The 12695-nt window shown below is 30.6% G+C and overlaps 1 protein-coding gene across 1 annotated transcript; it reads right to left on the bottom strand.

The window, feature by feature from the left end:
* Positions 1-3582: 3582 nt before the first annotated feature.
* LOC104890720 (uncharacterized) lies at positions 3583-4355 on the bottom strand. Its single transcript, XM_048642346.1, has 3 exons — positions 4190-4355; positions 3952-4121; positions 3583-3837 (listed from the first exon to the last, which is right to left on the bottom strand). The coding sequence occupies exons 1-3, from the start codon at positions 4353-4355 to the stop codon at positions 3583-3585; spliced, it is 591 nt and encodes a 196-aa protein (XP_048498303.1).
* Positions 4356-12695: the final 8340 nt, after the last annotated feature.

Here is a 12695-nt window from a genome sequence, read left to right on the forward strand (position 1 = left end):
TGAAATTTCCGAGCTTTTCCCCTCAAAAAAAAAAAGCTGTAATTAGATTTTTTTTCTTTGGACAAACAACTAATAGAATTGGGCCCTTATATTTTGGGGTCCTGTGAAGTTGCTCACCCTGCATATAACCTTAGTCGCCCCTGATTTTAGGTAATATTGGTACTTTGACTCTAATAATGGAAATGGAGTGCATAATTTCTATTATATAAGGGAATGGGGAGGAAGATGATGTCCTCTCTTTGGAATTCTAAATTATTTCTAATGATTTAATAAAATGAAAAAAATTATATAAGGAAATAATTTAAGGACCCTCCCACATTTCAACTTATCATTTTAAATAATTTGAAAATGGTATATGCATCAAATATTTCAATCAAAAAATTAAATGGACAAAATTTCTTAACTTTTTTTTGTAATAAAGAAGATGATATACATATCCACCTGAAAGTCTAAAGCACTCACTACATTTGATACTCGTTAATTCAGTCAAATCAACTCATTATGTCTATTTTTTAATTCAAAATTTATTTAGTAGAAAAGTCATTCGCAATTTTTGTTAGTTTTTTTTACATTGGTTAATTATTATATCTAAATTTATCTAACTATTAATCTTCACATTGCAAGTGTGTGTACTTATAATTATAGTATGAATGAAGTATATAATAGAATAACGAGTTTTGAGATTAACATACGCATCATGTACATATAAGGCTAGTAATTAGGAATGGAGGGACTAGAGATGGCAATCCAGTCCGGATCCGACCCTAGTCCACTTCGAAGGAAAAAAATCTGAGTCGGCTTCGACAAAAAAGTAATTCGACTCCGACTCCATTAAAAAAGTCCGACTCTGAGTCGGAGGATGATCGGAGTCGGATCTCATAAAATAATCCTACTTCGACTTTGAGTCAATCAATCCTTTTTCCATATTCATGTTAATGTATTATTTATGTATAACCTGACTTCGACTTTCAACCAATTGTATTATATAGGATTTTTCCATTGAAGAAATGATTGTTGAAAATAATTGTAATATTTAGATTATTTGTGCTATATAAGATTTTCATATGATTATTGGAATATATTGTAATAATTACATTATTGTATTATAGAAGACTATTCTATTATAAAAAATGGGCAGAAAAATAAGCCGGATCGGGTTCGGAGTCGTATGTTCGGATTTTAAGTCGGATTCGGATTTTTGGAGTCGGATGTTGGAGTCGGACTCGAGTTTAAAATCCGACTTGTTGTAGGATCTGAGTCGAATTATGCATAATCCGGTCTAAATTTGACCCGTTGTCATCATATCCATTATGTTAATTTTCTTTGTTGTTGTTATCATCAAATGATTGATATGTTAAATATATGCGTAGTAAGTTATTGAGTTTAGGAAAAAAGGTTAGTTTGCTTCTTTTTTTTTCTAAAATCAAGTAGGTTTCAAAAATTAAAGATGTAAAAGCAAATGTCATAGAAAAATAAAAGAATGAAATCAAATTGTTTGCCTAAGGATGAAAGTGTGACACTTGCTTGTTTTTTTATTTAGAATTTATATATATATATATATATATATAATATATATAATATATATATATATATATATATATATTTAGGCTTATGTGAGAATACCATAGTTATGTGAGAATAAATCTCTACCCTTAGATCACTCTCATCTAATGGTTGACATTTCATTAAACAAAAGAAAACAAGATCACTCTCATCTACTGTAGCTCATTAATCCCAAAAAAAAACCCACCGAATCACCAAAATTTCGTGCAACTTCTTCGACATTCCCAAGTGAAGCTCGCCATTTTCATCCATGATTGAAGCTTCAACAACATCCAAAACCAGCAATTTAACCCCAATTAAAGCTCGAACAAGATTCCAGATTCTCCATTGCAACTCCAAAAAAATTTAAAGTGGTAATTTTTTGGAATTTTGAAGCTTAAGTTTTTAGTTATTTGTCGAATTTGAGGGTTTCGTAACATGATTTTAGGATTTTTTAAGCTTAATTTCGTAGATGATTGCATTTATTAATCCTGAATTTTATTAAACTCATGATTTTAGGATTTTTTAAGCTTAATTTCGTAGATGATTGCATTTATTAATCCTGAATTTTATTAAACTAGGGTCTCATTTTCGACGGGCGGTTCATTGATGGTAGTGTTGTTGTTGTTGTTGTTGGGGCATAATTTGCTTGAAGTGATTTGATGGGTTTAAGATTTTGAGAATCTCTTGATGGTTGTTACAGTAGTATTAGTGTTATTGACTATAAATTGATGGAAAATAGAAGATTTGAATCTACTGAATGTAAATGGCCCCCTACTGAATTATATTGGTCTGATATTCCATGGAAAATAGTCGTATAATGTAGAAAGCTTGCTAGCTGCTGCTGCTGCCCATTTTAATTTTGTGAACAAAGGAGAAATTGTGGTTTCAACTATACTCAAGTTTGAACTATACCAAGCTTGGAACTATACTCTTGCGTGCTCTTATCTTTTTGCCTAGAAATGCCAATTACTTGCTAGTTTTAGTTATCCACTCGGAATTAATTCAACTTGATTGCTGCTGCATATTGCCTAGAGATGCCTAATACTTGCTAGTTTTAGTTATCCACTCGAAATGAATAATTGATTGCTACTGCATATGCTTTGAGCAAAACTTAATTGTTAGCAATGTTATACTATTGAATGAGAATTATGGTGGCTACTCGACCATATTGGTAATTTAGTGATATTAATTCATCTCAACTACTTTGTTCTATTTTATGAACATAGTTTATAATACCACTAGGTTTTGGACCCGTGCAAAAATACACGGGAAGGGATTTGCTTAATAAGATAAAATTTCCAATGAAACGAATAGTAGACAACAAATTTTCTAATGAAAGAATAAGTAAAAGTTATAATAACAAAAATTACAAAAATGTGTATGAAGTTATACATTTTGGAACACTTCCTTATAAACAACAGTTGTAGTTGTTTTGCACACATTATTCTCTTTATCACAAATAAGAATTTTAAGTCCTTTTTTGCTCGTGACTCGGGAAATAGCGACATATAGCTGACCATGACTGAAAACAAGCCTTGGTAAATACAACCCGACGTGCGACAATGATTGTCCTTGACTTTTGCTTACTGTCATGGCAAAACACACAGTTAAAGGAAATTGCCGTCTTTGAAATATGATGGGAAATTTTGTTGAGTCAGACGGTGTGAGCGTCATTCGTGGGATGAATACCTTGTCACCAACATTGCTCCCTGAAATGACAGTAGTTTTGATCACTCGATTGCCTAAATGCTTCACTATCAGCCTCGTGCCATTACGCAATCCAGATGTCTAATCAATATTACGAAGCAACATGATCGGCGCGCACCAACTTTTAACTTAATACTATGATTTGGCAGGCCCGAACACTTTATTATGTTTAAGAATTCAGTAGAATATATATCATGAGCCCCTAAGTTCCCTTCATCTTTACTAATTGCATCACAACTCAAGTAAAAATTTCTCATCACCTGAAATTGTGGACAATACATGATCATTTATCTTCTCAACTATTTCATTAGTTGGAGCTAGAATTTCTCTTTATTGGAAGTATTCGGCTTCCCAAAGGTGATCAGTGAGTGAAGGGTATGTGCTGTCGACAATTGATGATATGGGGTCACCTCCACCGTCTATAAGAATATCTTCAGTGATTTCAATATCGACTTCTCCATCATTGGGCCCTCCAGCTTTGCCATCACCAACGCTCAATATCCATTCTGAGAAGTCCCTTATTTCATTAGCAGTCGACGAAGAATAACATGATTGAACTCTCATATTGCGTGTATTCTTCAAAACCTTACATGAATCCCATAGAAACGAAGAATTTAAGGTCGCAAATACTATGTCCTGCCTTGTACCCTTGGGTATAACAGGCAAAATATATCTTAAATCACCACCAAACACAACAACTTTACCTCCAAATGGTCGATGCAAATTATCTCGATCAACAGCTTGCATAATGTCCTTTAAACTCCTATCAAGTGTTTCAAAGCAATATTTGTGCATCATTGGTACTTCATCCCAGATAATTAGCTTTGTTCTCATGAGCAATGCAGCTAAGTCAGAACCAGGCCTAATACCTACACACGTAGAGTTTTCACAAACATTGAGTGGAAGCCCGAATTCAACCTTGAATGGGCGGTTCGACCTTTTGGAAGAAGTAGGGACGCAATTCCACTTGATGCCACAGGCAAAATAATTTCGCCCATCTTCCTAATTGCAGCACACAATGTCCTCCAAATGTATGTTTTACCCGTGCCTCCATATCCGTATACAAAAAAGACACCTCTTGATTTGCCATTAACAGAGTCCATTATTTCGTTGAAAACCATTAGTTGTTCTTCAGTTAGACATGGAAACAGTTTGTCATATTCCTGAATTAATGAGGGTATGTCATATGAAAGCTCATCCGCTATTAGCTTATTTTGACCTTCAAACACGACTAATTCATCTGGAAAAGGCATCTCACTGAATTTTCGAAGGCTACTGCCATTACTTTGTAGTTTAGCTTCAATATCTGCCAGTGCAAAAGCTTGAATTTGTTCATCAGTTAGAGTTAAATTTGCAACACGATAGAGAAGATTTAAACTTAGTTGCCTTCATTGATGTCATCGTGATCCTTTTTCGTTGCACAATTATTAAACATGCAAGTAAGCTATACAAATGTAATTACGTAAAGTACTGTATATTGTACCTTTGTTTTTATGAATACGACGTAGTCAGTTTTTTACCGTTTTTATTTTCGTGTTATATTGTAAACCCTTAAAAGAATTTTTTTTTTACGGGCATAAAAGGTTATTGTTGTGTAGAATGTCAATCTTTCTTTAGTATTTATGCTATGCTTCCATTTTTATCTTCATTTATTGTAAAAGTTTGATATTTTTTATACTTTTCAATTGCATAATGGATCAGAGTGATTACAAAATTGATAAATATAGTTTTTCCCTTGTTTTTTTGTTCCTCGTAATTTCTTTTATGGGTGTAACATTTTCCTACTTCCCACTTTACTTTTCGCCTCCCAAAAATCACATTCAATGACACCACTGGTCCACCGTTAACCCTTGATCCTTTATTTCTTCTTAAAAGCAATCCGGAAGAATAGAAAAATATGATAGTAGCCTTTTAAAATATATCAAGCCAACACCAGTTTTGATATTAATTAAACTAATTTATAACATATAAATACGTAATAGCGTATTATATACATGTGTGTGTCTTGTAGGTTCTTTATATGATTTATATTTTCTGGTTATCCTTTTATTTAAGGAAAAGTGAAAACAAAATAGAAGAATTGTCTTTTGTTTTTTTAATTAGGTAGTCGACAATATACAAAAAAATTATCTATTAGAAATCACATATATTTCCTTCGTCTTTTTTTACTTCTTAATTTTCAAATGAATGAAGGTCTCTTTTTACTTGCTATAATTACTTATCTGATAATTATGGTCTACAAAAAAAGTACCAATATTTTACTCTCTTTTTTCATTTTTTTTTTACCTATAACTCTCAAATATTCTTTTTTCTATTTTTCCATCAAATTATCTCTATTATATAAGCCAAGGGAGGAGGTTTGGTGTCCTCTTTTGAAGTGACTAAAATACCCTTAATGATCTAATTAATGGAATGAAAAAAAATTACAAAAGCAAATCATTTAAAAATCTCATTCCAACTTTGCTATTTAAAACAAGTTTAAAATGGTATATGTATCAAATACTTCAATCAAAAATTAAATGCAGAAAATATTCATACCTTATAAAAAAAGATGACATACATAACATGCACATGAAAAGTCTAAACATTCACTACCTTTGATACTCTTTAATCCAGCTAAACCAACTCATTATTTTGTTCTTTCTGTTCAATATTCATTCACAAAAAATTAATGTTAACAATCACTCACAACCTTTTTATTTTTTTACATTAGCAAATTAATATATCTAAATTCATCTAACTGTTGAATTTTTTACATTTAAGTTTAATCATAAATAAAGTACGAATGGAGTATCTAATAGAATAACAAATTTTAAAATTAACGCACGCATCGCGTGCATATGAAGGCTAGTCTCTATTATATAAGCCAAGAGGGAGCAATGGTGTCCCCCTTTGAATTTACATATTCACCCTCCGCAACATAAAACCATTACACAAATAAACTTACCAAAAAAATTAAACCAAATCTATATTAAACCCAATCAACTCATATAATTGTCAATCACATAAACTTGCCAATAAAAAAGATTCAATCAAATTAGAATTTGATCCAATCAACTTAAAAAATTCGTAATCAAGAACATAGTGAAAATTAATACCGCGTACAATAAAAAAAATGACATTCTCATTAAAATAAAAGACAACTCATATACAAAATTAATCACAAATACAAACTCAAAAAAAATTAGTTTCTTCATTACTTGGATATGTAATTTTATCACTTATAGTTACTTTAAAATATTTTTAGATACTACGTTAAAATATTTTTAGATACTACTTGTAAGTATTTAAATACTCCTTACTCACCAAATGAAGGTGAACGTAGATACGTACTTTTATAATTATTTTTTTAAATACTTAGCAATCGTTATGCCTAAAATGTCAATGCACGCATATCGTGCAGAAAAAGCTAGTAGTCCACAATGCCACCACAAAGCCTGAATACTACTATTTCTTGAATGATATATTGTAAATAGATCAAAAGCTACCATTTTCTTTAATTCCATGTTTCATTTTGATTTTCTAAATTATTAATGAGCTTATGTTAATTAGCGAGGAGTTAACAATTGTGACTCAATTTTGAACGACTTAATTGAAAAATATTATACGGGTATAATTTAAATCCTAATATTAGTGTTACTAATATATAACTTATTTGAACTTAACTGTAGAACTTATCTGAACATATTATTCATTAGTAGACTTTAAATAAATTTATTAGAACTTATCTTAATATAGTAGACCTTTTTTTTGTGAGTATGTTAAACCTTATTTTTAATGAATTGAACTTATCTAAACTTATCTGAATTTATCAGAACTTATTAATTCTTATAAGACTTTTATCTGAACTTATTAGAATTTAATGAAACTTATTTTTCTAATAAGGACTAAAAAATATTGAGCAAAACAGGGTCATTGTGTAGGATACTATTTTGGTTGTTCTTTTATTTAAGTTTTTAAAACCATTTATCAGCAGATAGTTTTATGACTTTATCATTCCAAAATATTACACATCCTTTTTCCTCTTCTAACACACCCCATCATATGTCCTCCTCCCACGATATATACTATTTACTCACACTTAACACTCCATTCTCAACAGTTTAGCTTCTACAATAAACCACCGACAATTGCTCCTACCCAAATGTTTCAACCAATCATGCCATCAAATGAAAGTTTAAAATTGATATTGGAATTTATCTTCAAAAAATACGAATTATATTTTTTGAAAACCAATAATTTCTTTGCCAAATAAAACCCCCAGACCAAATCGTTTTCTCTCTAGATTTATTGTTCTTGTTTGCCAACCCAACTTTCCCGCGAATATGAAGCAACAATCTACAATGCACTAAACTATAGCCATGCTTCGAACTTTCTCGTGCTTCTTTCAATGCGTTTAAGTCTTATTTGCATCTCCAATTGTTAATTGAAGGTAGTACATTATGACTTTTATAAGTTCAGGTATTACTTCAATTGTAAACGGTTTATGAATTATTGATTCAAGAGCTTCAGATGTAATTATCTTCGCAAATTATACTTCTATTTTTCAATGTTTCATAATATTTTACTTGTAGTTTGTTATAGCTGTTGTACATTATGGTTTTTTTTCCGTATGTAATGATATCCTGTGCAAAGTCATAAAATCATTTAGATCATAATTTATATTAGGGATATTCCATTTGGTACCATTGTACTTTTGGCTTTTCCATTTGGTACCACTATTTTTCAGATATTCTACATGGTACCACTATAATTTGAATTTATTCTCTATTGTAGCATTCAACTAAGTAAAGTGTTAATTTAAGTTATAATAGACTAGAGTTTTACTTCGATTTACATGTTTTAATTTGCGTTAAGGTTTGAGTAATTGTTTTAGTCATTAAGGTCAAAGTCGAGGTCATATTTAAAAAGACATAGAATATTATGATCATTTTGACTGAAAAATAGAGCTTTAAGGGTTAAAACGACACCCTAAAATCTTAATTTATTAATTTTTTGCAACTGCAAATAGAAACATGCAAACTCAAACAAAATCGTATTCTTATTCAACCATTAACTAACACTTTACTTAAAAAAATGGTATGATAAAGATTAATATTAAATTAGAGTGGTATCATGTGGAAGTTTAAAATAACAGTGATACCAAATGAAAAAACCAAAAATTCAATGGTACCAAATGGAATATCCCTTTATATTATATACTACTAAAAGTTACACACAAAGATATCACACAAAATCAACTTCCCAAAAATTCTATTTTTTCACTTCCCCTTCTATATTATGGCAAGAAGATATATGACTTGAGACTTCCTTTTTAATTTTATTTGTATTGAATACAAAAAAGTAAGGTAGCATAAATATATTTATAGGATGTATATATTGAAAGTCAAATAAATGTCGTATTTTGAAAAAAAATTATCTTCCCAAATTATACTTATATTTTTGAAATTTTCATAGCATTTGGTTTGTGTAGTTATTTCTATAAAATAGAAGATACCTTTTAAAAATTATAATCAACTATTGATATCTATTCAAAAAAAATTAGTTATTTAACTTTGAGTTTTGAAAATTAATTGTATGTTGAATTTAATTTGAGTTTATTTGTTAAACTTTTGTAAAGAAGAAGGGATGTTCTTCTCAATTTTATGATCAGTTTGAAATATAATGGATAATCTTTTTAGGTGAAATATATAATAGAAAGTACATATTAATTAGTATATAATGCTAAAACGCACGTTTTAATTATGTTGTCTATTTATATAAAGCCAAAAACATTTTACATAATAAAATTTTTAATTAGTACATCAGTTTAAACTATCTATAATTATATAAGGCCAAAAATTTGGCTAAGATAGGAGCTAAAAAATAACGTTATCTATAAGGCTCAAAATCAGGCTAAAAGTACTTGCCGAAATCATAATTTTACATTATCAATTTTGACTACAATCATATAAAATTTGGGTCATCAAGGTAATATTTCTTTTAGTCTATTAGTGAATCATCTTCACCATCACAAAACCTTGTGTCTTTTGACTGTAACAAAATTTGCTGTGAAAAAGATCAATATAAAATCCAAAAGATCAATACAAATGAAGACAATGCTAGTAGCATTCAATTCAGGAAGTCCACAACAATCAATCAAATATGGACTAATTGATTCACATCAATCCACAACAATTTGTTTCCTAAAGACTAATTTTTTCTAATCCTTGAGTCTTTTGGAACTAAAAAGTAAGTGCGAGAACTTAGAAAGTTATCCACTTTCTCAGATACATGTAAAACAACAACACACAAAGTTCCATTCATATGAAGTTCTCATTCAATCTTCATCCTCGAATCGAACGTGCTTCCCTTTCGAGGTTGGCAGTCCCTTCAGATGCAGAATATCAGCAGAATATCTTTCTTACCACTTTCTCCTAGCCTTCTTTATCCACTCCATTAGTTCCTTGGTAAGTCATCACAGACGAACAATCTGATGGAATGAAAAGGCACTCCTTGAACATGTAAATTTGTGAACCAAGGGAATGACACCATCCTAGAAAAACCTGCTGCCACATCAGAGATGTGGGGCTCATAATGATTCAATACTTTTTCATTCTTGCAATGCTAAACTCCACATGCATGCTAAAGCAAGGAAGGGTAGTTAGATCGAGGTAATGATTTTTATTTTTTGTCAAGTCATTCTAACTAATTAATATCAAGTAAGTAAGATGTAAAGATCTATCAAAAAAAGTAAGCTATAAATTATACTTCCTCTGTTTCTAAATAAGTGCAACACTTCTTGTTTTCATGTTTGCCAATGCATTATTTTAACTGTTAATATCTTCAATTATCAATAAGTAAAAATTATAAAAAGTTGATATTAAAAAAATTCACATTCAGACGAATCTAACAAGATCCCACATGACTATGTTTTTCCTAAAATGTAAATCACCAAAGCTAATTAAAGTTTAAACTGTGAATAGTAAACACTATGCAAATGTTGCGCTTATTTTGAAACGGAGGAAGTACATCTTAGAAAGTAGATTTTTTTTAAAACTAAAATATATAATATTGAACTTTTACTCTGTTAGTACATAGCCAACATAGGACTATAGGAGATTAGGAGTATTCCATTAAAGATGTAAAAAGAAATTAGTAATAATTTCCTGCACTCCCACTGTCATCTTCAAGTCTTCAACCCTTCCTTTCTCTCTCATGTTCCATCACCATATCCATTCTTCAACCCTTTCTTTTACCGAGTTTTCTCCCAAATTTCTTCTTCCCTTTTTGGCTTTTTCCTTGAATTAATCCTGAAATATAAATCAGTCAAATAAACAAATAATTATAAACTATTCATCTTCTACGATTCCTACACAAACAACACAAATAATCAAACTCAACCCATCATCAGATGATAAAAAAGCTAATCAACCCACATAATTCAATTTTTAAAAAATTGAAATTAAGAAGATGGAGAAATTTAGAAGAACTTCAAGGAGTTTTATTAGGAGGCTTGAATTTCACAGTAGGAGTTTCACGAAATTTATGGTTCCTTTTTTTTGGCTTTCTTTCAACTCCCTTCCTTGTTTCTCTGACTCTCTCATCTGCAAATCTGGAGAAAAATAAGAGATATATGAATGCATATCGATCAATGTAAAATCCACTCCCACCATTTTTAGGTAATTTCCCAAGAAAAACCCTTATCTAAAAAAATCCTGAATTTCTCTACTGTCACCCTTATAATTTGGAAGAAACAAAATTTTCATATCTTATTAGTATGAGCAGTCAATGAATTAAACCCTTCCCTATTTATTTCAAGAATGGGATTAACAGAGAATTGAGAAGAAATTTAGAGTCGGAAATCAAGCGATTTAGAAAATTGTTTCTGAATAAAGTTATAGTATGACAATGGGGGATTTATATTCTGATGCATTGATTGATTTTATACCAATCTCAATAGATATTCACGACAATTAGGATTGACGTGATTTAATTTTTGGATTTATCGAATTGATGATGATTGATTACAAACCGTGCTTATGGGAAAAAATCAAGAAATATGGGAACCTAGATAATTGTTTCCTTAATTATATAGATTACGTATCAATTAAAATCCGTAATTGATGTCAATTATATAGATTACTGAATCAATTATATGCGTGATTAAGGGAAGGGATATCCGTGATTATGGGAATTTCACACTCTTTGATTGCTTTGACACGTGGACACTCTCATTGAGCTTCGAAAAAATACTGATCAACGGAGCATGCCACGTCATGCCACGTGGGATTGAAATCGCTAACTGAACGACACATGGCCTGAAAGATTTTACTTTAGATATATAATGTGCGTTTGTAGGCTAAGGCATTTTCTAACTTTTTGGAGTCAAGTGGTGACCCAAGAGCCAGAAAAGTATTGAATTTCGACGTAAAGCTAATCAAAATGCAACTGAAATCAAATGAGCATGATGATGTTGATACTGGTGTGTTTGCAATGAGGTACTTGGGAATGTATAGGCGCAAGGAACTTATTCATGGGATACTAACCTAAGAAACGATTTAAGAAATTTTCTTTTAGGTTCTTTTTTCTAAATATATTTGATTGTAAAGCTAATAAATATATGTTTATTTTTAGGCTCATTTTCTGAAAACTTTGAGAGCTAAGTATTGTTGTGAGATCTTGAAGGATGACTCGAACGTGGTCAAACAAGTTATGCTGAAGAATGCTAAGGCGATGAAATGAGAAAACGACTTGGAACAATTGTATTTCGCAGAAATTTGCCATATATTTTGTAAATAAAGAAAGAGATGCACACTTTTATAAGTTTACAACCGGTCGATAATATGTCTTCATATGACATATTGAGAATTTCATATGTGTAACCCTTTTTTTGAGAATTTTAGTAACACTATACAACTATACTCATGCTGCCATATATATGTCTCCTATAGAAAAGGAATTTGAACTTTGAAGTGTTCTTGGGTGGAATTAATTGACATAATGTTTTTAATATAACTAAATCTACCTCAACTTTTTGGCTTCATGATTTTACCATTCGTCGTCTCCCTACCTTGGTCTAGTTCGAGAGATTCTAGACCAAAATTCCTGTGAGGTAAAGCCTTTTGGTCTTGTACCTATCAAGTAACACGAAGTTTGAAACTATTGCATTTGATCAAAAGGTTGATTTTACTATTACATTTAATATATTGTCTTGTTCATGCTTATAGTATTAAATATTGTTCCAGACTAAAATTTCCTTGTCCTGGTAGTGATATACTTTCATGGTGTACTTTCAAGCAATCCGTGATGTACTTTCAAGCCATCCGTGATGTACTTTCAATCCATTTGTGATGTACTTTAAGATGTCTCAAAATAGACATTTTTAAGATGTCCTATTTGTATAGTCTTCTTTAATTGTCTAGCGAAAAAAGAATTTCAACGACAACACTGTAAGTTGGTAA

Source organism: Beta vulgaris, chromosome 4 (assembly GCF_026745355.1).
Source record: "Beta vulgaris subsp. vulgaris cultivar EL10 chromosome 4, EL10.2, whole genome shotgun sequence".
In the NCBI taxonomy this organism is placed as follows: domain Eukaryota; kingdom Viridiplantae; phylum Streptophyta; class Magnoliopsida; order Caryophyllales; family Amaranthaceae; genus Beta; species Beta vulgaris.

Coding starts and splice junctions, on each gene's coding strand:
- LOC104890720 (XM_048642346.1), bottom strand. CDS start 4,355: ATGGACTCTGTTAATGGCAAATCAAGAGGTGTCTTTTTTGTATACGGA. Junction 4,122..4,189: donor GTCCCTACTTCTTCCAAAAG/GTCGAACCGCCC, acceptor CTACGTGTGTAG/GTATTAGGCCTGGTTCTGAC. Junction 3,838..3,951: donor ATCGACCATTTGGAGGTAAA/GTTGTTGTGTTT, acceptor GATTCATGTAAG/GTTTTGAAGAATACACGCAA.